This window comes from Glandiceps talaboti, chromosome 4 (genome assembly GCF_964340395.1).
Source record: "Glandiceps talaboti chromosome 4, keGlaTala1.1, whole genome shotgun sequence".
Taxonomy (NCBI): Eukaryota; Metazoa; Hemichordata; class Enteropneusta; family Spengelidae; genus Glandiceps; species Glandiceps talaboti.
This window is the reverse complement of record NC_135552.1, coordinates 15,435,644-15,459,626: the sequence shown is the minus strand read 5'-3', so window position 1 is coordinate 15,459,626 and position 23,983 is coordinate 15,435,644. Positions and strand designations below refer to the sequence as shown.

Genomic DNA, 23,983 nt, shown 5'->3' with positions numbered 1-23,983 from the left:
GTGGTCAGATTATTAATGGTACCAAGTGGAAAGTGGTCAAATTGGATTATTCAAATGCACCCTTAACAACAAGATATATTGCACTGATCTACTGATTGGTAAATTTATAAGATGTATCAATAGATTAATAATTAACTTGACAATGTAGGATTCCCACTGATTCATAGTAAATGTTGCAAATGTCTAGCAGCTAGACTATTCAACAAGTTGCTACTTTCAGACATTTTTGTCACCCAAGCTGACAAGCTGTGGATGTGGGTATATTATCGTCTTTAAAATGATTACTCGATGGTTATGACCGTCGACCGTCACCTTAGATGCATTTTGTGATATTAAAGATGGCCGTCCATGGATGAAATCGCACGTCAAATCTTGCAGTTTGAAGTTTGTCCATACTTTTCAATTTCGCAAGATTCAAAGATAAACTATCTATCAATAAACGTATGTTACTTTGATCATTATTGGGATATATAATTATGTTAGCAAAAGATTGAGTATACACAAATACGCTTGGTACCGTACCGTAACGATATGGCGTTCAAAACTTGAAAGAATGTCAAGTCAGATCTGAATACTCATCAGAATGTTTCAACACCAAAGAAAATTTACCTCCCCCGCAATTTTTTTTTTTACAAACTTTATCCCTTTACTTTACATACGAGATTGCTTATAGCGGAAGGTGAAACGTAAAAACTGCGTGTGAAGTGCTGCACCCTTTTCCTTCAATAAAAGTTGACCATGTCTCAACTTGTGCCACAAGCGCAATACACTACGATCGATATCACAGACTATCATGCAATCTTATACATGCATATATATCATTCCTGATCGGGTACGGTCAAGTTATTGTTATCAGGTGAGAACGGTTTTATTTGAATCATTAGAACATTCCAAATATAACGGGCAGGCACTACGATCATCAAATAACGAAATATAAAGGTATCGCCACAACGTGAAATAAAACGTAGGTCAAAATTGCCATGCAAGAATTTAGTAATTAGTTGTCAACCTTATGATTATATTATATTACGTGGCGTACAAACAGATTTTGTAGTAAATTTAACGACATTTTGTTAGATTGAAAAAATGAAAATGTCAAACCAGCATATAGTCTTACACAAATTACAAATCACCAAACACGTCAAATAGTGAAATGTAGGTAACAGTTACTAACCCCAAAATGTGAAATAAACGTTGGTCAAGTTGCTGTACAAGAATTTAGTAATTGGTTGTTGATCGATGTATATTACATGGTACTGATTTTGTAGTAAATCTAGCGACATTTTGTTAGATTAAATAATACTATATGAAATAATTTTTGGATTATACCATTACCAATTCACACTGGAGATCATTATGAACCGACAACTAAACCTTGAACTTTATTCCATTGATATATGCTGATTAACTAGAATCAATTGAACTTGTTTATATTGACGCGTATATGATTATTTGAAGTGGTTGATAGTGCGGGGTGTGTCCGACTTGTTCAGCTTGCTAGCTCAGTTGTAATCCGCAATGGCGTCCGAGAAGTTGGCAGAGCAAATCAACAAGGATTTCCTCACATGTAGTGTGTGTTGCGGACGATTCAACCAACCTAAGCAGTTGCCATGTCTTCACTCGTTCTGCCAAGCTTGCGTTACGCAGTGTTTGGAGCAGAAAGCGGGTGCCCCGACTTGTCCGACGTGTAAACAGACCTGGGTGTTACCACCACAAGGCGTTGGCGCTCTACCCAATAACTATTTCATTAATAATCTCCGTGATGCAGTGGATGCTGAAAGTACAGTCGATGGTAAAGCAGATGTGAAATGTGGTAGTTGCGAGCAAGCAGGAACTAGGAGGTGTGTAGAGTGTGCTCTATTTCTTTGCGATACCTGTGTTGAGTCCCAGCCTGACGCTCATAGCAACCATCGAATGTTGACCATCGAGGAATTTTGTACAAGGGCCAGGGAACGCTCTTGGACTCGCAATAAGCGTCCACTGTGTACATACCACAACTGTGAAGTCGAGTTTTTCTGTCAGACTTGCCAGTCCGCCATATGCTACAAGTGTACATTGATAGAACATCGTGTACCTGAACATCGCCACATCTATTTGAAAGATGCCGCCACTCTGCACACCGGCAACTTTCGGCGACTTCTGGAGAAAGCCAAACTGAAACTGTCCATGCTGAAAATGGGCCACGAAGCCGTGACCGCTACAAGTGAAGATCTACAAAAAAATCTGACTGATGTAGAAGGTGATGTTGGAAAGCATTTGGGTGACATAGTCGACAAAGTAAAAATGGAAGCTGAAAGACTTCATGGAGATGTACAGCGTCGCTGTAGGATAAAACAAAGTATTTTAAAGATGCAGGAAAACGACTTGTCTGTTGCCATTGACAACCTGTCTACTGCTTGCGACGTAGGAGAAAATTTGTTGCGACATGGGACCGAAGTAGAAATCCTGTTGTCTAGGAAACAAATGGAGGACAGACTTTCATTGCTGGTTTCTATGGAAACACCGTGTGAACCAGAAGAAAACAGCCATGTGCAGTTTGTCCCAAACACCAACTTTCCTCGTGGATTTCTGGGTAGTATTGTGGCGGGGGCTTCTCCTTTGTCGAAGGCTATGTTGAATAAGATGCAACGTTCAAACATCGTAACCACCCCTGATGGCAGAGTTTCGCCTGCTCAAGCTCGAAGTAGCGGAGTCGACACTAAAGGTCCGAACAAGGCATCACGAGTTGAGCTCGAAGGTGATCTACCGGGGTGCGTTGATATCGATGCAGGGTTAACGGGGATCGCAGTGAGCTCGTCCCATTTAATCGCGGTTGCAGATGCCGACGGACGTCGCGTTTTAGTCTACGACAAACACTTAGACTTGAAGCACCAGATCGAATTTAAGCACTTCACATCCCAATTCAGCCCGTGCGGGGTCGCCTTCACAGGTGATAAGCGATTAGTAGTCTCTGACAGCCTCAACAGCCAGGTCATCATATGCAGCATAGATGGCAACCTCGTCAGTTGCTTTGGCAACGACAAGATGATGTACCCGGAAGGTCTGGCTCTAAGCAACAACGGCCATGTCCACGTCATTGATAGAGGCACGAGGGGTAATCACTGCATCCATACATGCACCATGGAAGGTGAACACGTCCGTAGTGTAGTCGGCAAAGAGATCGAGAAAGGCACGTTTGAGTTCCCATCATCCATTGCAGTGAATACTCGCAACGATATCATCGTCTCTGACAGCGGAAACGACCGTATTCTTATTTTCGACTCAAAATTCTCTTTCTTGTTCTCCTTCGGTTGCTATGGTGACAAGCAAGGCCAGTTCAGCTGGGCAACGGGAGTTACTGTTGACGATGATGATAACATCTATATCTGTGACAGCAATAACCGACGAATACAGTTATTTCGTTCCGACGGCAAATTTCTCGACATTGTCGCCAACAGTTCCGATGGCTTGACCGACCCAAGAAGCGTGTGCGTCACTAATGGCGAGCCAAAGAAGCTGGTCGTGCTGGACGGAGACACGCTGAAGGTATTCAGAATGAAAAGAGTTGAAAGACAGCTGCAGGATCAGGAGACAACACCGTGTGCTGATAATGATGGAGTAACACCACTGTAACTTAAGCGTGTGGCGTGTGTGTGTTCAGTTTAGCCAAAAATCCACACACTGTCAGGTACAAAAATCATTTCAGGTATACACGACCATATGTACACCGTGACGGTTTAACGCAATATGCAAATTTGTATATATGGTATACAGTAAGTCACTTGAGTTCGGCGGACGATTTAAAGGCTAAATGAACGTCTGTCTTATTCGGAGAACAATAACAAACAAAACAACACCCAAAAAAGGCAACAAAAAAAAAGAAAAAAAAAGAAGAAAAAGGAATATATATATATATATATATATATATATATATACACATCAGCATCTCCTGACGAGTGATTTACTCACGAAACAGGCTTGTAAAGACGAAAACCCTACTTGATTTTCTTCTACCCGCAACATATATATATATATATATATATATATATATATATATATATATATATATATATATATATACATATATATATATATATATACCGCACGATGTGTGGACTCACTCGATCCTAGACACCATTGTTATTACCCTTTTACATACTAGTATATTATTGACATATCAATATTACCGATATTTTATTACATTCTGAAAGATGTTTTACGAGTAACACTGAAATGATGCACTTTCTCTATGTGCTACACTCATTCCATAGCATTCATATCAAGTGCAAAAGTATACTGTTTCAACTGGTTTATTTACAAGCCTAGTATATGATGTTTCTAGTAATGAGATCGATTAGCAAATGGAACAGTATACTTTTACACTTGATATGGATGCTGTAAACGATTGTGGTACATACAGAAAATGCTTTACTTTGGTGTTATGGGTTATACTATATTCTGAACCATATCTCGGGAAACAGGTGTCTGTGGCCATGAAACATTGTATAGTAGAAGACGCTGGTCAATGTCCGTTTCAGAACAGCGCCCCCAGTGGCAAAGCTATACTATAATTTTCTTTTTCAATTACATTAACAGGAGGACCCGGGATTGAAACACAGCCCCTTAACTCTAGGGGGTTGCCAATAATTGACTTTGGGGCATGTTTTTGGATATCTAGTCTGAAACAGAGAGCACACGTTTCAGGTGCCAAAATGAGGTTCACACGTATGGTATTTGGTTTTAGAGGTATGCTTTGTAAAATCCCTTCATAACACTACATTGGACTGATAGGGCATTACTGTCCCATAGCAAGCATATAATAGAGTGCACCTTGTGGGACCAATATCCCTGAAAAGTCAAACTTTGTCAAATGGAAAGCTTGTTTCTGTACCTTTGAAAAGATAAAAAGAAATTTGGGGGGGGGGGGGCACCATTTGTTTTCAAGGATACAGACAATCTTGCATTTTCCAGTAGCATTAACAGTATTCAGTGGCCATATTGGAATACCACAAAGACTACATATTGACACTATCTTGATGTCTATTTCAATCATTTGCATGGTGACCTATGGTGACCCCTGATTTAGACTTGAATTAAGTCTAAGTTTGAGTTTTCTTCAACAAAGTAAAAGCAAAAATTCAAAGATGTTTATTTTGGAGGTGCATTCTACATCAAGACAAAACTACACGGGTTAAAATAGTGTATCGATTGTTGGTTCGAAAAAGGTCTAAAATGGGGTCTGAAAGTTTGTTGCATGGCGGCCACAAAACAACCCTACCATGGCAGGCCTTAAGGAGCCCCCCCCCCCCCCCCCCCCCCCCTTGGGTTAATAAACCAGCAATATAATAACAATTGACGATCTTAAAACTGTTTTACTTTCTTGAATGTTTTCATATTTCTTTATTGAGACCAAAATAATTGCATCTTGATTTGGAAGATTAAATAGAATCAAGTCAGTGAAATAAATGACAGTTCAACAACTCTCAATTGGTCCATGAGTCTATATGGTGATACATTCTGCTAGTGCCGAAAAGAGCAATATTTCCATGGTGATGACATGCTGTTTCCATGGTGATGACACTGTTTCCATGCCCAATAACAGTTTCCATGGTGATGACACCCAATCTCCTTTTAGATTATCAATATCAACAATACAGGAAAACTGAATGTTGTGTACTTTTCATAGTTTCTTATCAAGATTGGACAAATTTCCTGAGATTGACATTGTTGACACAAAACACTGCTAAAATTTATCTTGCTGTGCAAAAAACTTGGATAAATCATAAAAATCTACAGTCATTAGGATGAGCTACTTTTGAAGCAATCTTTTCAGTATAATGGGCTTCACTATAATGTAAGCAATGTCTGGGGTTATCTATCTCTATTTTTGCACGGTTGTTGTGGGTTTGTCAGCCGATGCTGTCTCTCCTTCCTGTTCCTGTCCTGCCTTCTGGTCATCAGGTCTCATCGCAGGGAAAAATAGCACCTCCTAGAAATGGACATAACACATATTGTGATGAAACAGACACACTCATTGCAGTGAAAAATGGCAACTGGAAATGGACACAGTACTTATAACGTACATTGTGATGAAAGACACACTCACTGCCACCATGCCACTTAGCAATAAAGCCAGCAAAGGTTTGGTTTAACAAAGGATGGCAACCTGCACATGCGAAATGTTACTCATAATTAGGTAGAACCCTTGGTTGCGTAACAACTAATTATTTCTAAGAAGTACTTGCCTAGAACACAGTCGTATGAGAATTTTACTCTCACTTTTTCCCTACCACCCCCTAGCATTGTTCTAGTTGTTTACTCAAACCAAAAATGAAATTACGATTCCCACAGTGATGATCAAAGATGGTAATTATATTTACATCATTTAGCTTTATAACCATCTGAATTGGTTCTTATCACTTTTGAGATTTCTGCTGAGCAGGGAAAAAAACCCAATAAGAACTTGTGCCTGATTTCTGGCTAACGCTCAAGAAAATGTCCACTAATAAAAAATATGTCGGGCCTTCTAGGAGTAAAGTGAGATAGCAAATCATACCATGACTGAATTCTAGGCTACAGAAGTACCGACCAAATGAATGCAAACGTCAGTTTGTTGTCTTACCTTGATGTTATTAGAATCCGTCAAGAACATAGTAAGTCTATCAATACCCATTCCCCATCCACCAGTAGGTGGTAGACCATACTCTAGTGCAGTACAAAAACTTTCATCAACACCCTGTGCTTCTTCATCACCGGCAGCTTTGGCCTGAAATAAAATCGGACAACAGTTTTGGTCATCTGATGTATAAATCGATGAGTTAGGAAGAAGCTCTGATTTTTATCGTCTGATAACAACTCAACGACGCTACTGATGGCGGTACCGCAGAAAAGCGAGCTTTTGGCTTACTAGGATAGACATAACTCAAAACTATTGTCGTTCAATGTGGTAGACTAAACAACTAGATGATTGGGGCTTTGTTATGTTAATATAATCTGAATTTGAATAAAAGGACAAGTCCAAGTCTGGTTAAAACTTCTGTTTTCTTTGAATCCTGACGTTTCGACTGTGCACAGACAGTCTTTTTCAAAGGCTAAAAAAAACAGGAGAACAGGTAAAATAATATAATCATCCATAATCAAGATAGTTTTAACACTGGAAGGCTCTAAAATGAACACTGTAAGATGATCCTTTTGTGAGTACAATTAAACCAACATCCAATTCAATAACTTATATCAACATGTTGCTGCACTAGTTTTAGTTTGTGAGTATCTTACAGCGCTTCCAATCAAAAGATGAATGATAAACTACAGTGACATATTGATACATTACCAAAGTAGGTCTGTGTCTTTGTACAGAATTTAGTAGGGTCAGATCAAAGATGTCATTACTGATAACTTCAATCATAAAATTTTTTCAAATTTGGCACCTCTTACAGTTACCGAAGTTTGTTGTCTTATAGATCACTCTGTACATCTAGCCATGATGATATCTACCATGATGGTATAAATGATTAATATTTGACTTACAGCTGCTTGGCCAGCAAACATTTCTCTTTGTACAACAGGATCGTTTAACTCAGTGTAAGCGTTGACAACTTCCTTCTTGCACACAAATAATTCAAACCTCTCTGTCAATCCCTTGATACTTCTGTGCCTGAAAGTAACAATCATTTCAAGTTTCATACAAATAATTTAAATCTCTCTGTCAGTGCACAGATATTTATGCTAGGGTCTCAATGCATGTCAATACATTTCCCGTCTGTCTGTCTGTCTGTCTGTCTGTCTGTCTGTCTGTCTGCCTGTCTGTCTGTCTGTCTGCCTGTCGGTCTGTCTGTCTGTATACACAATATTGCTAAAACATAACTGTATCTCCTCTTCTGCATGGTACCCCAGAGTGTGTTTCATGTTAAGCGTGGTCAGTAGGTAAAGAATACCTGGGTTCCACAGGTATTTCACTCGGCTTTCAAACCAAAATCAAATTACAGTATGGGTAAAGTATGGGAATGTATGAAAGTTTTACCAGCTTTTCCTCCCTGTGTTACCATTGTTTGCACACCTTAGCAAAACACACTGACTTGTTACATTCAATACCATCTAAATTGTGTGATATTTTCTACTCACCATTTAGCCAAGGGACTCATAATTTGTGGATGGTCCAGGATAAACGTTGGATTTATACACGTCGGCTCTAATAATTCACCAACAAGCTGAAAACAATAAGACAGTGATTTTAGACATAGTGAGACAGTGAGTTGTTATTAGCTGCAATAGCCTTGATAGCAATGGACATCACTTCACTTTGCCAAGTTTCTAAGTTCACAAACAGGATGCTCAAAGCTGGAGAGTTCACATTAAGTTAAGGAGTTCAAGATAAATACAGATACATTAATTAAGGATGATCTAGGGACCTTTGCAGTATAATTCCCATGAGTGTTGCAAGCATTAACAAGCAGAACTTGTTACAAACAGGGAAAGTAAACAAATGAATTGGATTAATATCACTTAGCACAACATGTTGGAAGTGCAGAGACTTGTATTACATTTCCTCATTTGTTAAGAACAGTTTTATGGCATCTATGTCTTTACATGAGATGCCAAGGGAATTTGAAATTCATTTCTGAATGTGAACTACTATGTAACGAGGCCATAAAACTGTTCTTATCAAATGATAGAATGTAATACAAGTCTCTGTACTTCCAACATGCTGTGTCAAGTGTTATTAATCTAATTCATTTGTTTACTTAACTTGTGTGTAACATGTACTGCTTGTAAATGCTTGCTTGTCACTGGCTGTATGTAATAACAACAAAACCTGCTGTACAACCACACAGAACACTGCAAGCACTTGAGCAGAAACCCCCCCCCCCCCCCCCCCCCCCCCCCCCCGAGTATATCATACTTGTACTCCTCCATCAAGGGGGTTCTGTCATATAATATAACCAGTCTGCACGACTTACCTTATCTAGCAGCCTAGCCGTACTCCTAGGTGGTGTACATTCAACTTCGTTTTTCACACAAATGTCATCTAAAATCTTATTGGTTGCTGTACAAAATAAAAGAGAACACCAATCAACAAAATGTTACTATCAGAGTACCATTCCGGGGAAGTGCGCCCTCTATCAACTGAAAATGGTGATAGCGATATTTTATAAGACTTTTAGTACAGGCAGAGTTTTGGTCTTGTGACCAACAATCACATTAAGTAAATTTGCTTTTCTATGTTGTGATTAGATGTTGCACTAGAGGCCATTATTCAGATTCTTTTTTTTTTATACTTTAGGACAGTTACACACATGTATCTACAGACAGACAGACAGACAGACAGACAGACAGACAGACAGACAGACAGACAGACAAGGAGACAGGAAAAATAACTGACTGTTACCATGCCTTATTAGTGTTGCACTACATTAACTTTGGCTTATTTGCATCTTTAACTTTTCAGTGCCATTTCCTATTAGTCAAAAATTTAGATCACTCAATTCTGTGTTATTTACCCTCTGAGTCGTAGGTGTCGGCAGCCGGAAGTTTCATTCCCAGTGCTTTTTCCAGATCTGGAATCATGTGAATCCTACGGAATGGTGGAGTGAAGTCAACTTCCCATTCTTCTCCATCCGGACCGTCTGGATGGAATTTGATTTTGTAACTACCATGGATGGATTTAACCATACCTAGGGAATATCACAATAGAGGTACAAGGTTAAACCTGACTGGCAGCAGGAGAGGGGGAGGGAGAGGGGGTATTTCCAAATTGCATACTAGCATGTTCAAGCCTATACAAAGTACACGAGTCTTCTATGTATATTGCTGTGAAGTCTTTGTTTTTACACACACACACACACACACACACACACACACACACACACACACACACACACACGCACGCACGCACACACAGACACAGACACACACACACAACCACACACACACACACACACACACACACACACACACACACACACAGACACACACAAACAACTTCAAATGCAAAAGAAACAATTATACAGGTGCCACACAGAGTGAAGATGCAGAAGTAATCAAGTGACCATGTTGATTATCAGTTTGAAAAGTAAACAATTCAAATGATCAAGTCCACTGTAATTTTTTCAGCAATAGCCTGTTTCTACTACACTGTAAAAAAAATAGCAATGTGTATCACTTTTCAATGTGATTAGGTGAAGGATCCTGCTGTGTGTGTGTGTGTGTGTGTGTGTGTGTGTGTGTGTGTGTGTGTGTGTGTGTGTGTGTGTGTGTGTGTGTGTGTGTGTGTGTGTGTGTGTGTGTGTGTGTGTGTGTGTGGTGTCTCTGTTATTATTAGCCTGGAGTTGAATTGTGTCAATCTTTGTGTTGAAATTATCATGTCCCATGAACACCAAGGTAATGTCATTTCACCTGTAAGCCCTTACACATAACATACTCAAAACACTATACATTAATATCTCCCGGCCTACACTTGTAATAGTACAACTACTGTCCTTTCACAATATGACAGTTTCTTCTAAGTTAGACGAATCCAAAAGGTGCCAAAATCTAACATACATATCTGAGCTACGAAATTATTTAAAGTTTCAGAACTCTGTCCTGTTCTCAAGTTTCTGGACTCCCTAGCTTACAACAAAATGCACATCTCTTTTATCTTCATGCTGTACTCACCTGACAGCATGGCTTCTGTCATCTCCATCAAATCGTTGTAATCTGCATATGCCATGTAAAATTCACAAGTGGTAAACTCTGGGTTGTGTGTGAGATCAATACTTTCATTACGGAATTGACGTCCTATCTCATAGACCCTGTCAACGCCACCAACTACCAATATCTACAAAGACAGGAATATAGAAAGTTCATGATTGGATTGGTACCTCATGTCAAATAGACATGTTTGATGAATAGTGCCCTCTATTAACACAAATGCAATGTAAGCTACACATCTAAGAATTGCCATATGAGGGCAGTGTTTGATTTAAATGTGTGACCATTAGATGTCCCTTTATTTAGAGGAAACATTTCAATACCTGGTTGTGTTTATAAGTTTGCATGTGTCAGGACATTGTATCTTGGAAATTTTAACTCCTGGTGGGGCCAAGTAATGAAGACGTAACACTATGACAGAACCCAATAACACCTAAGTGCAAGTGAGGCGTACTTGGGGTATTTGTGCGAGTGTTTGCAGTGTTGTCTGCACCCGTACTTTCTTGAGCATAGCAAGTGAAAGTACGCCACACTGGTGCTCACGTGGCATGGGGTTCTGTTATTAGCACATTATGATTATCTGAAATGGTAAATTTACATAAAATTCATACACCGCAATCAAGCAATTTCTTGTGAAGTGAACAATCGCATTCTCATTTGCATATCATTTGCATGCAGGTATGCAATAATGTTTTCGGTATTGCACTGCGGTGAAAATACCATGAGTATGCATACACACTAGTGCCAGTAATCTCTGGTATATGGTATTACTACATATGCACCAGTGATTACTTGCACCAGGGTTTATGCATAGTAGTGGTATTTGCATTGCAGTGCAAGACTGAAAAACATTATTGCATAAAGGAAACAACTGAGTCACAACTGTCATTATATTTAGCTCTTCATGAGATTTAGAAGTTTCTATTGCATCTCGCCTCATACTCTAGTCCTCGACTATTTACTCTGGTAACACGGTGTACAGATTGATTACATTTAGTGTAACCGTCAGCTGGGCCCATAATCAGAGTAATTGAATCAAATGTACTTTTACACTGAATCTGAACATTTTAAACAATCGTCGAACACAGTGAAATTGCTTTACTTGGTTGTCAGGGGTTGTAGAAATGTGACCTTCTACTTGGGTGTCAGTGGTTGTAGAAATGTGAAGTTCTATATTGCACATACCTTATGGTATAATTCTGGAGCTACTCTCATAAACAGATCCATATCCAAGTCATTGTGATGTGTAATAAATGGTTTGGCTGTGGCACCCCCTGCAATCATGTTCATCATTGGAGTTTCAACCTGGTGATAAAATGACATATTCATTCATACAAGTGATGTGTAAATGAATAGTTTGGTTGTGACACCCCCTGGTGACATAACATAACCATACAAGTCACTGTGATGTGTAATAAATAGTTTGATTGTGGCTCCCCCGTTGACAACTGATCTAACATAAGAATCATTGAGATGTGTAATGAATAGTTTGGCTGTGGCACCCCCTGGTGACATAAACAACATAATACCAGTCATTGTGATGTCTAATGAATGGTTTGGTTGTGGCATCCCCTGATGACATAAATAACATAACAATACAAGTTGCTGTGATGTGTAACGAATGGTTTAGCAGTGGCACCCCCTGGCAACATAAATGATCTAACATAAGACTTATTATGATAAGTAATGAATGGCTTGACTGTGGCACCCCCTGCAATCATATTCATCATGGAGATTTCAACCTGGTAACACAAGTGGAATACCAATGACGACAGTGTTGTCTGACACCCAAAGTCCAAAAGTACATCAAGTGCTATATATTACAAATTGTTCATGTGCCAAAACAAACAATGCATGTTTACACTAGCACTTCTCACATACTTACCTCAAGAAATCCCATTCCATCAAGGAATTTACGGACATAGTTGACTATTTTGGCTCTCGTGACAAATTTCTGTCTGACATAGTCGTTGATAATCAAATCCAGATATCTTTGTCGATACCTTGTTTCCTGTAAATCAATTCACATAACAGAGTCAGAGTAAATTATCAGTTTGGTGAGTGGCCAAGACTGAAAACATACTAACTTCAAAAATCGACAAGCTAGGCAAACTATCCCATAATATTTCCAGTGACATGGGTCAAACGGTCAGAAAAATGTGGGGTATTTTCAGGCCACAAAAACATTTGTCATGGTGATCTAAGTTGCCTGGGTAACATCTTGAATGCAATTATGTGTAAAATACATAAGAAAAAACAACAACAAAACCAAATAAATAAATAAACAAACAAACAAACAAACAAACAAAAAACAAAAACAAAAATGGCAGTACACTTGAAATGAAAATTGTCTCCATGCAGGTATTTATTGACTATGATGCCAAAACATATCGTTAACAGTTTTGTCAGGGTGTAAGCAAACCTCAAGATAAACATGGTTTATGAGACAAACAATGTATCTTTTCAACAAGATTTAATGCTCTCGGTATGACAAGACGACATGGAAGTGAGAAACTTTTCCACAGCAAGAAATAATTAGAGGGATTCCTACCTTGTCTTTCAGTCCAAAATGTAGATGAGGTAACATGTGAAGACACGGTGATAAAATCTGCATTTTTGTAGGCAGTATACTGAGTTCACCTTTCTTGGTTTTCCCTGTATAAGTAATACAGATAAATGGGACATAAATACAATAAAAGAATCAAATTCTGAAGTGAAAGGCCTTATAAGTCAGTTGATTCGTTGTTGTCTAAAAGCTATCCGTAGTTTTGATTGTCCTCGAAAATGGTAACAGTTTGGTACCAGAATTGGAATTTCTGAATTACCTGGATTTCCTGTCACACCAATGATATCCCCTCTTCTTACTCTGTTATTAATTTCAAAGAAGACATCTTCTGATTCAAAATTTCTGTAAACATAAGATGCAGATAGATGTTATCAAAACAAAGAAACAAACAAACAAACAAACAAACATATCTTTGTTACTAAACATTCTGTCCATACTTAGCATTTGTCATAATACAAGTAGGGGACCCACTCCCTCTCGTGTCCATATTTGTCATATTAGACACCCCCCCCCCCACACACACACATTAGAAACGTAACCCTGGAGTATTACCCTATAATGAAATTGTTGAAAAGACAGTTAAAATGTTACACGATAATTCACAATACTCTGTTCATTGCATTTGACATGACTTGCACTGTGACCCTTAACCCCAAGGGTCATACATACCTTGCATTTGACATGACCTGCAGCTTCACTCCTTCCCCTCTAAGATCATAGAAAATCAACTTAGCCCCTGACAGACGCTTGGCATGTACACGTCCTATAATAGAAATGGAAAAGTTTTGATACTATTAGATTTAGAGATATATGTACTACATGTATAAAAGACAATATGACATTTTCTTATAAGTTAGACGAATCCAAAAGGTGCCAAAATCTAACATACATATCTGAGCTACAAAATTATTTAAAAGATTCTTGCAAAATTCATTATTTCAAACTTAAAATCTTTCCCCTTTTCAGGAAGAGTTAAAAAATGTGATAAATAAATTTTTTAATTAAATTGTCGACAGGTACCATTGGTTTATCCTGATTGGGATAATTATTCCAACCGAGATAAACGGATAAAATTATTTTGGATAAAACACTGTTCCAACCCCCTCACCTTTTTATAGGTCTTTCTGTGAGAGATGTGGTAGTTATGTACACCAGAGTGTTCCAAGGTCATTCATCTCGATTGGTAAACATTTGTGTATCCCGATCGAGACAATAATTCCAAATGGGATAAACGTTTATCCCAATCGGGGATAATTATATGTTTATCCTGATCTGGATCACTGTCAGGAAATATTCTGAGCTGTTATTATCGCAATGTCTGATACAATGAAATTTAGACAAATTACCTGCAACAGTGACAACTTCATCTAGATGTTGTTCTGCCTCAAGTTGGTTGTATTTTTCAATGAAATCTGTCAGTGAAGTCGACACGTTGAATTTATGTGGATAAGGATTCTCACCATCTGCTTTCCACTTTGCAATGGTCTGGGAACGGATCTCAAAAAATTGCTGTCAGAAAAAACATACATAAAATATTTCAGTACATGAATTGATACACAAACACACACACACACACACACACACACACACACACACACACACACACACACATGCTGACATTCTCATCACCATAACAACAACATACTAAAGATGTTCAACATTAGGGTGACCCTATTGTTTTACCTGTTTCTCATTACCCGACTGACCATAATTTTCAGATCCGACATCAAAATAAAAAAAAATATTTTCATTTGTACCTGCCCATAATATTTTGCAGAAAAGAACCCTCCCAGACAAGAATAACAAAGTTCTAGACTCTCTAGTCTACATGTATGTCATATACAGTCATGGTGGTGATGACAACACTTGTTCATGAACAGAGTACTTTTTTCATGATGGAAGTTATTCAAGTAGGGGGGAGGGGGGGGGGCTGAAAACATGACAATTGCGTACAGAAGGGTTTGAAAAAGGGTTGTCTATCCAATAATAGAGAGGAGGAATAGGAGAGGTAGAGAAACATGAAGAAGATGATTTTTCATTTTTTTACTTTAAAAAAAAATCAACTGACTGATCGATCCCTAGTTGCCACCCTTACTAATTTCACCATCTATGACTTACTCTGGGATCTAAGCTTTCATCTTCATCACTTGTTAACTTTTTCTTTGGTGTCTTATCTACTTGCTTGGCTGCCATTTCTTCCTGTGCTTTAGTCTTTTCTTCCTTCTCTTTGGCCTTCTTGGCTGCCTTCTCCCTCCGTTTACGTTCACTGCAAATGATACACACAGAAAAAGAAAGGGACTTTAGTTTTACATTATCGTGTAAGTGTATTAAATTAGTACAAGCAAAGGAAAATGTCACTTCTCAAAATAGAGACATTTTCATAAACTATGGGTTCTGGAGAGTCATTTCATGATTTGACATCATCTACCATTACTTCATAATACTAGTGATTTCAGAAAAAAGTTGATATCGTGTCTTCAAGGGTATCTTTGCTGTGGGCTATTGCATCATGGGAGTCAGCAGAAATAATGTATTCAACAATGGTTGAACACTGAATATTCATGAGAGATGTTTTACACTGATGGGTATAGAATTACATTATAAATGTACTTGTCTTCAACTTGTACACACATTAGGCCCCTTATGTCACTTGTATTTGACTGAATGCAGCAAATTAGTGAGGAAAATACAAATGACATAAGGGGCCTTGTCACTATGAGTCTAGTAGCGAAAAACTCTTACTAAGTCTTAGGTCATAAGTATTTTCTGACTGAATGAAGTGAAATACTGGGGAATAATATACTTATACATCCTCAAGCATAATTTATGAAAAATCAGGAGAAATGACGGTAATTAGAAACATTTCGACATATGTTGACCACTGCAGTCCAAATTATGACAAAGATATGGGTTGTCAAATACTGGGGAATAATATACTTATACATTCTCAAGCATAATTTATGAAAAATCAGGAGAAATGACGGTAATTAGAAACATTTCGACATATGTTGACCACTGCAGTCCAAATTATGACAAAGACACGGGGTTGTCGTGACATAGAATGACCAGCGTATATAATCCATATTTTCTGTTCAAAGACAATATCTCGGGTTGTGCATATAGCCTAATTATTACTACTAGTGTACATTCTTTGTACACAAGTCCAAAAATACTTACAAGTTAGCTTTTCAGTACCGTGAGATCTCTGCTCTAAGACCAACCTACCCTCTAGTTGGTCCAATATAACAACTACAGGACAAGTTGCTTTATATATATGTGTCCTGTTCCACCACACTTTACGAGATCAACAATTACTAAGAAAACCTACTTCAAAACACACCAACAAATCATATGTTGCATCAGCCGATTTCTACTTTCATGAGCCTGTTTCGTTTTATTTCCATTTCCATTTGTATTTCTATTGATTTCATCAGAAGATGTATTTTTCAGATATGAGAGATACTTAATCTAAATATGTTTCAAAACTAATTTTTTTTTTCTAAGATTTCATTTCAAGAGCAGTTGAATTTCCATGGGTTCATTGTTCTATAAACAACAAGACATTGTAAAGTATATAGCTTTTATAAGTATTTTCTGACTGAATGAAGTGAAATACTGGGGAATAATATACTTATACATCCTCAAGCATAATTTATGAAAAATCAGGAGAAATGACGGTAATTAGAAACATTTCGACATATGTTGACCACTGCAGTCCAAATTATGACAAAGATATGGGTTGTCAAATACTGGGGAATAATATACTTATACATTCTCAAGCATAATTTATGAAAAATCAGGAGCAATGGCGGTAATTAGAAACATTTCGACATATGTTGACCACTGCAGTCCAAATTATGACATAGACACGGGGTTGTCATGACATAGAATGACCAGCGTATATAATCCATATTTTCTGTTCAAAGACAATATCTCGGGTTGTGCATATAGCGTAATTATTACTACTAGTGTACATTCTTTGTACATAAGTCCAAAATACTTACAAGTTAGCTTTTCAGTACCGTGAGATCTCTGCTCTAAGACCAACCTACCCTCTAGTTGGTCCAATATAACAACTACAGGACAAGTTGCTTTATATATATGTGTCCTGTTCCACCACACTTTACGAGATCAACAATTACTAAGAAAACCTACTTCAAAACACACCAACAAATCATATGTTGCATCAGCCGATTTCTACTTTCATGAGCCTGTTTCGTTTTAATTCCATGGCCATTTACATTTGTATTTCTATTGATTTCATCAGAAGATGTATTTTTCAGATATGAGAGATACTTAATCTAAATATGTTTCAAAACTAATTTTTTTTTCTAAGATTTAATTTTCAGAGCAGTTGAATTTCCATGGGTTCATTGTCCTATAAACAACAAGACATTGTAAAGTATATAGCTTTTATGATCTTTGAATGGTATGATCCAAAAATGCATCGTTTCTACAGGTGGGTCATTCCATTTCTGTCAGGAGTTGACCTAGTTTGACTCCTACTAAACTGACCTATCATATCTGACAAAGGTGTTGCATCATTCTTGGCACAGTGCCAATGGGGGGGGTTGTTCTATGACGTCATGTGACTCCAACTACTTGAAGTTCTACTTTTAGCTGGTGTTTAAACCCCTCCTCTTCCTCCTCCCCTCTAAGAGAACAACAACCCTCATTATAGTTAGGGTGAGTTAACAACTCAAACCGAGACTTAATTCATAGAGTATTTTATGTACGAAGCATTTTGTTACACAGATTTAGAAATATGTAAACAATTCTAAGTATCGATCCAAATACAAGGACCCTTCAAATACAAAAAGTAAGACAGATTCCTTTGATATAGAGTCTTGATAAGTAGTACAGTTTAACATAACCTAGAACCATAAAGATTTGTTTTACCAATTATGTTACAGTGTGTGTGTCACTTGTGTACAATGTATGTATGTATGTATGTATGTATGTATGTATGTATGTATGTATGTATGTATGTATGTATGTATGTATGTATGTATGTATGTATGTATGTATGTATGTGTTTGTGTGTTTGTGTGTACATATGTTTGTACATATGTGCATACATAAATTAAAATTTTTAACACATTTCTAAACTGAAACCTTAGCCAAAACACTGCAACCCATAGCAAGATCACTGACTACACACAGCAAACAAATGACTGACACCACACAATGAAAAAACACCAATTCCCGTATTTCATTTTTGTGGACTAACTAACCCACCTATCCACCCACTCACTCTACAAGCATTCAAGTCTGGCTGACCACTGACCTTCTGCTTGACTTGTTATCTGAGTAAAGGTGACAAAGTGAGATGCCGAAAGTGGCCCTGCTCTGACCAAACATTGCAGCCAATAATTGGCTGGATGTCAGATTTCGTCCCCGCCATGACAGTGCTCTGTTGGCAACTGCAAGCATGTCAATTAGAATCTGAATTTGAATTCTTCTGTGGGCAGGTTTTTCTTTTGCTTGGTGTCTGTAGTCATTGCTTTACAATTATCATCTGTCAAAAAAATCACAGTAGATGTTCTCTTTAGCCCTCAACCCACTACACCTACTATCTTTTAAATGGGGGGGGGGGGGGGGGGGGGTTGAATAATTTAAGTGTTACTGTTATATGCACACACACACACACACACACACACACACACACACACACACACACACACACACACACACACACACAAAATAAGCTCAGTATATGTAAAATGTCTATGCTGGAGTAACCAGTGCTCAATACATATGTATGTAGAGTGGTGTAAATGACACAGTATCAAGTACAGCTAAATCATCGAGGGATCGTCGAACGACTGTGCCTATCATACACATTTTATGTTCCCTAAGAACGATTTAGATAGATAAGAAACAGGCTTCCCACAGACCACTCAATACAAATATAAACAACATCATCCGGCCCCTACTGATACACAGACACACTCATCGTCCTCGGCACAAACAAGCTATTGAAAGTCATCACATTGCAGGATTAGATTTTGACACATGCAAGTGTATTGATTCAAAGTTGCAAGTGACCTCCATGCTTACAGCACACTGACTCTCACATTGAAAGACGTAAATTCATATAATTTTCAATAATACTAGAACTAGGAACTAGGTACATTGTGATAACTGTGGTCTTCACAACATTATTTTATGTAAATTTCACCAGTGGGATCTGTAGGTAGGGTTTCAAAGATATCGGCACTTCAGGAAAACAAAACACTTCTCTGTACCATAACAAAGCGTCATTGATACTGTTTCAACTACCATGTATTTCCTCCGCCAACTTTGACAGATGAAGAGTCTGTGTTACAAAAGACTGTTCTGGATTTGTACATTGTACATGTTGATTTTGAAGTTCTGGTTTTGGTCTTAGTTTTAAACTGTCGGGAGTGTCTCATAATTCTTGCTGAACCATCGATGGTTTTAGCCTACGTAGTACCTATTAGCTTGGTATTAGTGACTGTAACTGAACTTGATGTGTGTCCTGCATGTAGTGAGTATCTGTTACGTACAATTAACGTGTTGCTTCATGCTTGACAGTATGCCGCAACATCAAACTTAGGGGCCGTGTCATTTTAAAACTGACGCACAAGAAACGTAATTTCTTCGTTTTCGTTTTATTCGCACGTTTCCATAATTTATACACAGTTGATTTTGACTGTCGCACCACGACAGTGATGAACACATTTCAATAGCGGCTTTCACAGTCATGCATGTTTCAACTATCACATGAAAACATCTACAAATCTGTTTGGAATTACTAAACTACGGCTGAATAATTATTTCACATGTTTCAGGCGATCGAACTTTCTGGTTTTCACATTAATAGATGGATTGAATCAACATCAGTCGAAAGATCAACTTGTTGTTAGTACTGAAAAAACGTTCGCAATACCACGCTATCTACGACAATTTAGTCAAAGTTTAGAGGTCACGTCAAACGTGACATCTCATCATCGGTAATTTCCGTATTTACATTTGTATTTGTTTCACTTTATATCCAAACGTGGCCTAACTTAGAACCTTAGGAGCATTTTAGCGATGCCCTCTCCATAGTCTATTCAACTCAATTATCGTGAATGTCCTATAAGTGTTGCCACTATGATTGAACGATCGGCTTGTACCATGGCACCTTTGGTAATTTTCGTTGACAAGGACACATGCCGTTACGTACGAAGTATAGAGTGCAGTGTTGTTGTTTATATTTGCGTACGTTGGACCTCATTGTGTCTAAACAGCCTACCCGTCTAGAATGTGGCATAAGGTAATCCTCAAAGCTAGAGTTACAGGTACAAGAAAACAAACAATGTCTGTAATATTACATGAACAGTGTAACCCCTAGTCTTGCTGCTAGACGTTGGGACTTTCTTTCGATGCTATAACTATAAGCGAGCGAAGTTCGCATGTGAGGGCTGTTCCATCCTCGATAGCGTTGTTCGGCTGTGTGTCGTATTTTATCGGAAGATCATCCGAGGGCTAGCTGATAGACTATGTAACCCCTCGCTTTGGCAGTCGGTTCACGTGTATCATCCAAGTCGGAAGAAATTGGTTAACGTGTGCGTCCTAAGTATCATCATTTAAGCTTATACAGTCATGTACTATAGTCGGGACGACAAAACAAACCGTAAAAAGTCTTTTGATTTCAGGAACTTCTGTTTAACGTGAAAACCAAAAAGTTTGATCGCCTGAAATAATTATTCAGCAATAGTTTAGTAATTCCAAACAGATTTGTAGATGTTTTCAAGTGATATTGAAACATGAACATGATGAATGACTGTGAAAGCCGCTAACGTGTTCATCACTGTCGTGTAGTGCGACAGTCAAACATGGAAGTTGAAACAGTATCAATGACGCTTTGTTATGGCACAGAGAAGGGTTTTGATTTCCCGCAGTGCCGATATCTATGAAACCCCACTTACAGATCCCACTGGTGAAATTTATGCAAAATAATGTTGTGAAGACCACAGTTATCACGATGTGTTTAGTTCCCTCAAACGGGACGGGTCAACGCAATCGATAGTATGAGCACGAATGCATCGTATATTCATCGATGAGTGGAAGTGGGTCTCTTTTATTGTGTATACATGTACTTCCATTTATCCTAGTATATGACAGTCGGTTAGCATGGTTCCCTGTGGTGATATGTGTGTGCACATACAGTGCCTGCTTGTCGGCAGAAATGTGGTGTTGTTTATATTTGTAATGAGTGGTCGTGGGAAGCCTGTTTCTTATCTAACTAAATCGGTCTTGGAGAACATAAAATGTGTATGATACGCACAGTCGTTCGGCGATCCCTCGATGATTCATCTGTAAGATACACAGGAGCCGTTACACAACGTTTCATGCTGTTGCGACCATCAGATGATCAGACATGTATAATATAACAGGTGGACTGGGAAAGGTACATTGTCAGAATCAAAGAATCAAGTCTTGCCTTAAATACTTTGTCTGCAAGCTGAACTAGTATGAGCTCAATACACATATTTGAGTATCCAGTCAGCATGTTTGGGATGATCGCACAATGTCACACAAGCTGAATATGTGAACTTTGTTTGTTTAGGGGTGTGGGAGGGGGGTCTGGCATCAATGTCATTACTGAACTTCATTTTCTCACTTCTAACCAAATTTCGACAGAAAACTTCCACTCCTCCAATGACAACAGTTTTTGTATTTACTACGGAGATGTTGATAAGTCGATAACAATTTACTTCTAATTTGAGATATATTGGTGCCGAGTTTCTGCATGAATGTATTACTATTAGGGTCTCTCCGACCATGGAAGTATAAGCTAATACTTCCATGCTCCGACTAATATCGCCATGGTTTCTGGTAGTATTTTAATGTGTTTACAATCATGCTCCTTACATTTACATCGATCGTAGTGGTGTGACCACTTCAGTTTTCAACATATATAAAAGTTTGATGTCGCACTTGTGAATGTTCGTTTTGGGGGAGGGGGTTTTGACCTTAACGTTCGTTCGTTTATTGAGCTTGTGCGATTACTCCGTCTGCAAGCTGGACTAGTTTGAGCTCAAAAGACAAAACACATACTTGAGCGTCCAGTCATCATGTTACGACAAAATCTGTTTCGTACATGTGAGTGCATCAGGGATAATTTGCTGACAAGTCGATAGTGCTCCTCCCTTCACCCCGCTCTTTCGCTCGGAATGAATCTCCCATATTGCTAGAAATATTATACACCGATTCGCGATGCTGTCTGACATTACAGTACATGTGTACACCGTACCGGTGACACGTGCCAGGCAACCGGAGCTTCACTTCCTTACTGCATTTTGACCGTACACAGAAGATCATCAAACTATATGTATCTTTTTTGATCATACGTACTAAAAAACAACAAATTCCGAATAAAACAATTATTGGATCCACAAGGACTTATCTTTTTTTCTACTGTACCTTTTGCTCAGCTGTTCTCCGTTGTCCGCCATATTGATACATGTGTTTCGCAAAGCATTGTGGGAAAGGTCGTAAACTTTTCAGGAAAAGTTGTTACGCATTCATTCGCGTCTTTCTTTCCGTAGTTTATCATCAGCACTTTCTATTTAAACAAGTAGAACAAAATTATTGATCGATTTTATACCATGTTACAGAAATAGTTTTATCCAAAATTGTATATACCGTATTACGTATTTATGCGCGTTTATTCCTTGTGTTCCAAAAAAAGAACGCCTCGTAGTAACATCGTTTTGGTCAACCGAACCTATGGGTTGTGCACTTCGTATTTTTATTGCTTCCATTTTTGCATCACTAGTTACTTCACAAATCTATCAACAATGGCTGAATATCCAGGAGAGGGATTGCGAATGTCAAACTACGGTCTCAAGAACCCATCCCCAGAAGAAATACACTTGCTATGGCGAGAAATAGTTGGTGTAAGTCATGATCCCATAGTTCTAGTTCCTATACCAGTATCGTTACGATTTACACCTCCACTCAAAATTTAGTTAGAAACCACGTTGGCATCCAGATTATGATCCAGTGAGTCATCATCGTTCCAACAGAGATAATGCAAATAAACAATACTGACGACACTTTCGAGTTCCACTCATTTCTTTTCCTCAATTTCTATCTGTTTTGATCCCACAGAGAATAGCTCGTATTCGCGGTAGACATCTGGCCATAAAAGGTGACGGTTCGACACACTGGCCTGGTATCAAAGACCAAGACCCATCAGCAGAACAACTCGAAAGTACGATTACCTACTTCAATAATAACAAACCAGTAAGTGTCATTTTAAAATCACATATATTCTACATATATTTTGGTAAACATATCCTAAAAACAGATCAAATTTCACCAATTCACGTAAAAAGGGAATTAGAGAATATATATATTTTCTGGATGCATTGTAATTTTCAGAACGGTATCGTTGATGGACACCGCTACTTGTTCGGAAAGAATTAGCTTAGATTCTCTGATATATACCTCTTAAAGTTTGGAAATATCTGCCCCGCGTATCTATCCATATTCCAGCTGCAGTAATTTGTGGCGCTAATTTACTAGTATTTTTGTTTTGTTTTGAGCCTTTTATCATTCCGGTACCGGTTGCAGCTTTTTATATCCATCCAACCGCTGAAGAGATCCACGCAAAGCACTATATATATATATATATCGCGATCGTCACTTCGCTGTATCCACTGGTCCACTGACTGCAGCAGGCTTTATTGATGATGAACAGAAATCGCTTTTATAAAGATGACACTTGGTCCT

The 23,983-nt window shown here is 38.3% G+C and overlaps 1 protein-coding gene across 2 annotated transcripts; it reads right to left on the bottom strand.

The window, feature by feature from the left end:
- Window positions 1-5,355: 5,355 nt before the first annotated feature.
- LOC144433500 (lysine--tRNA ligase-like) lies at window positions 5,356-22,720 on the bottom strand. Of its 2 annotated transcripts, XM_078121803.1 has the most exons (16): window positions 22,670-22,708; window positions 18,522-18,752; window positions 15,353-15,500; window positions 14,581-14,743; window positions 13,904-13,997; window positions 13,494-13,576; window positions 13,220-13,323; window positions 12,554-12,679; window positions 11,854-11,973; window positions 10,633-10,795; window positions 9,477-9,650; window positions 8,937-9,022; window positions 8,101-8,186; window positions 7,507-7,633; window positions 6,602-6,745; window positions 5,356-5,968 (listed from the first exon to the last, which is right to left on the bottom strand). In XM_078121803.1, the coding sequence occupies exons 2-16, from the start codon at window positions 18,665-18,667 to the stop codon at window positions 5,861-5,863; spliced, it is 1,872 nt and encodes a 623-aa protein (XP_077977929.1). In that variant the 5' UTR covers window positions 18,668-18,752; window positions 22,670-22,708; the 3' UTR covers window positions 5,356-5,860. The 2 variants fall into 2 exon arrangements, with proteins under 2 accessions (XP_077977929.1, XP_077977930.1); XM_078121804.1 differs by lacking the exon at window positions 18,522-18,752 and having other exon boundaries at window positions 22,670-22,720.
- Window positions 22,721-23,983: the final 1,263 nt, after the last annotated feature.

What these genes read in the sequence shown, in the direction of transcription:
- LOC144433500 (XM_078121803.1), bottom strand. Translation starts at nt 18,667, where the DNA reads ATGCTTGCAGTTGCCAACAGAGCACTGTCATGGCGGGGACGAAATCTG. An exon ending in ATTTTGGACTGAAAGACAAG is followed by an intron (nt 12,680 to 13,219) that starts GTAGGAATCCCT and finishes ATTGATTTACAG; the next exon opens with GAAACAAGGTATCGACAAAG. An exon ending in TGTTTGCTGGCCAAGCAGCT is followed by an intron (nt 6,746 to 7,506) that starts GTAAGTCAAATA and finishes ATTTTATTTCAG; the next exon opens with GCCAAAGCTGCCGGTGATGA.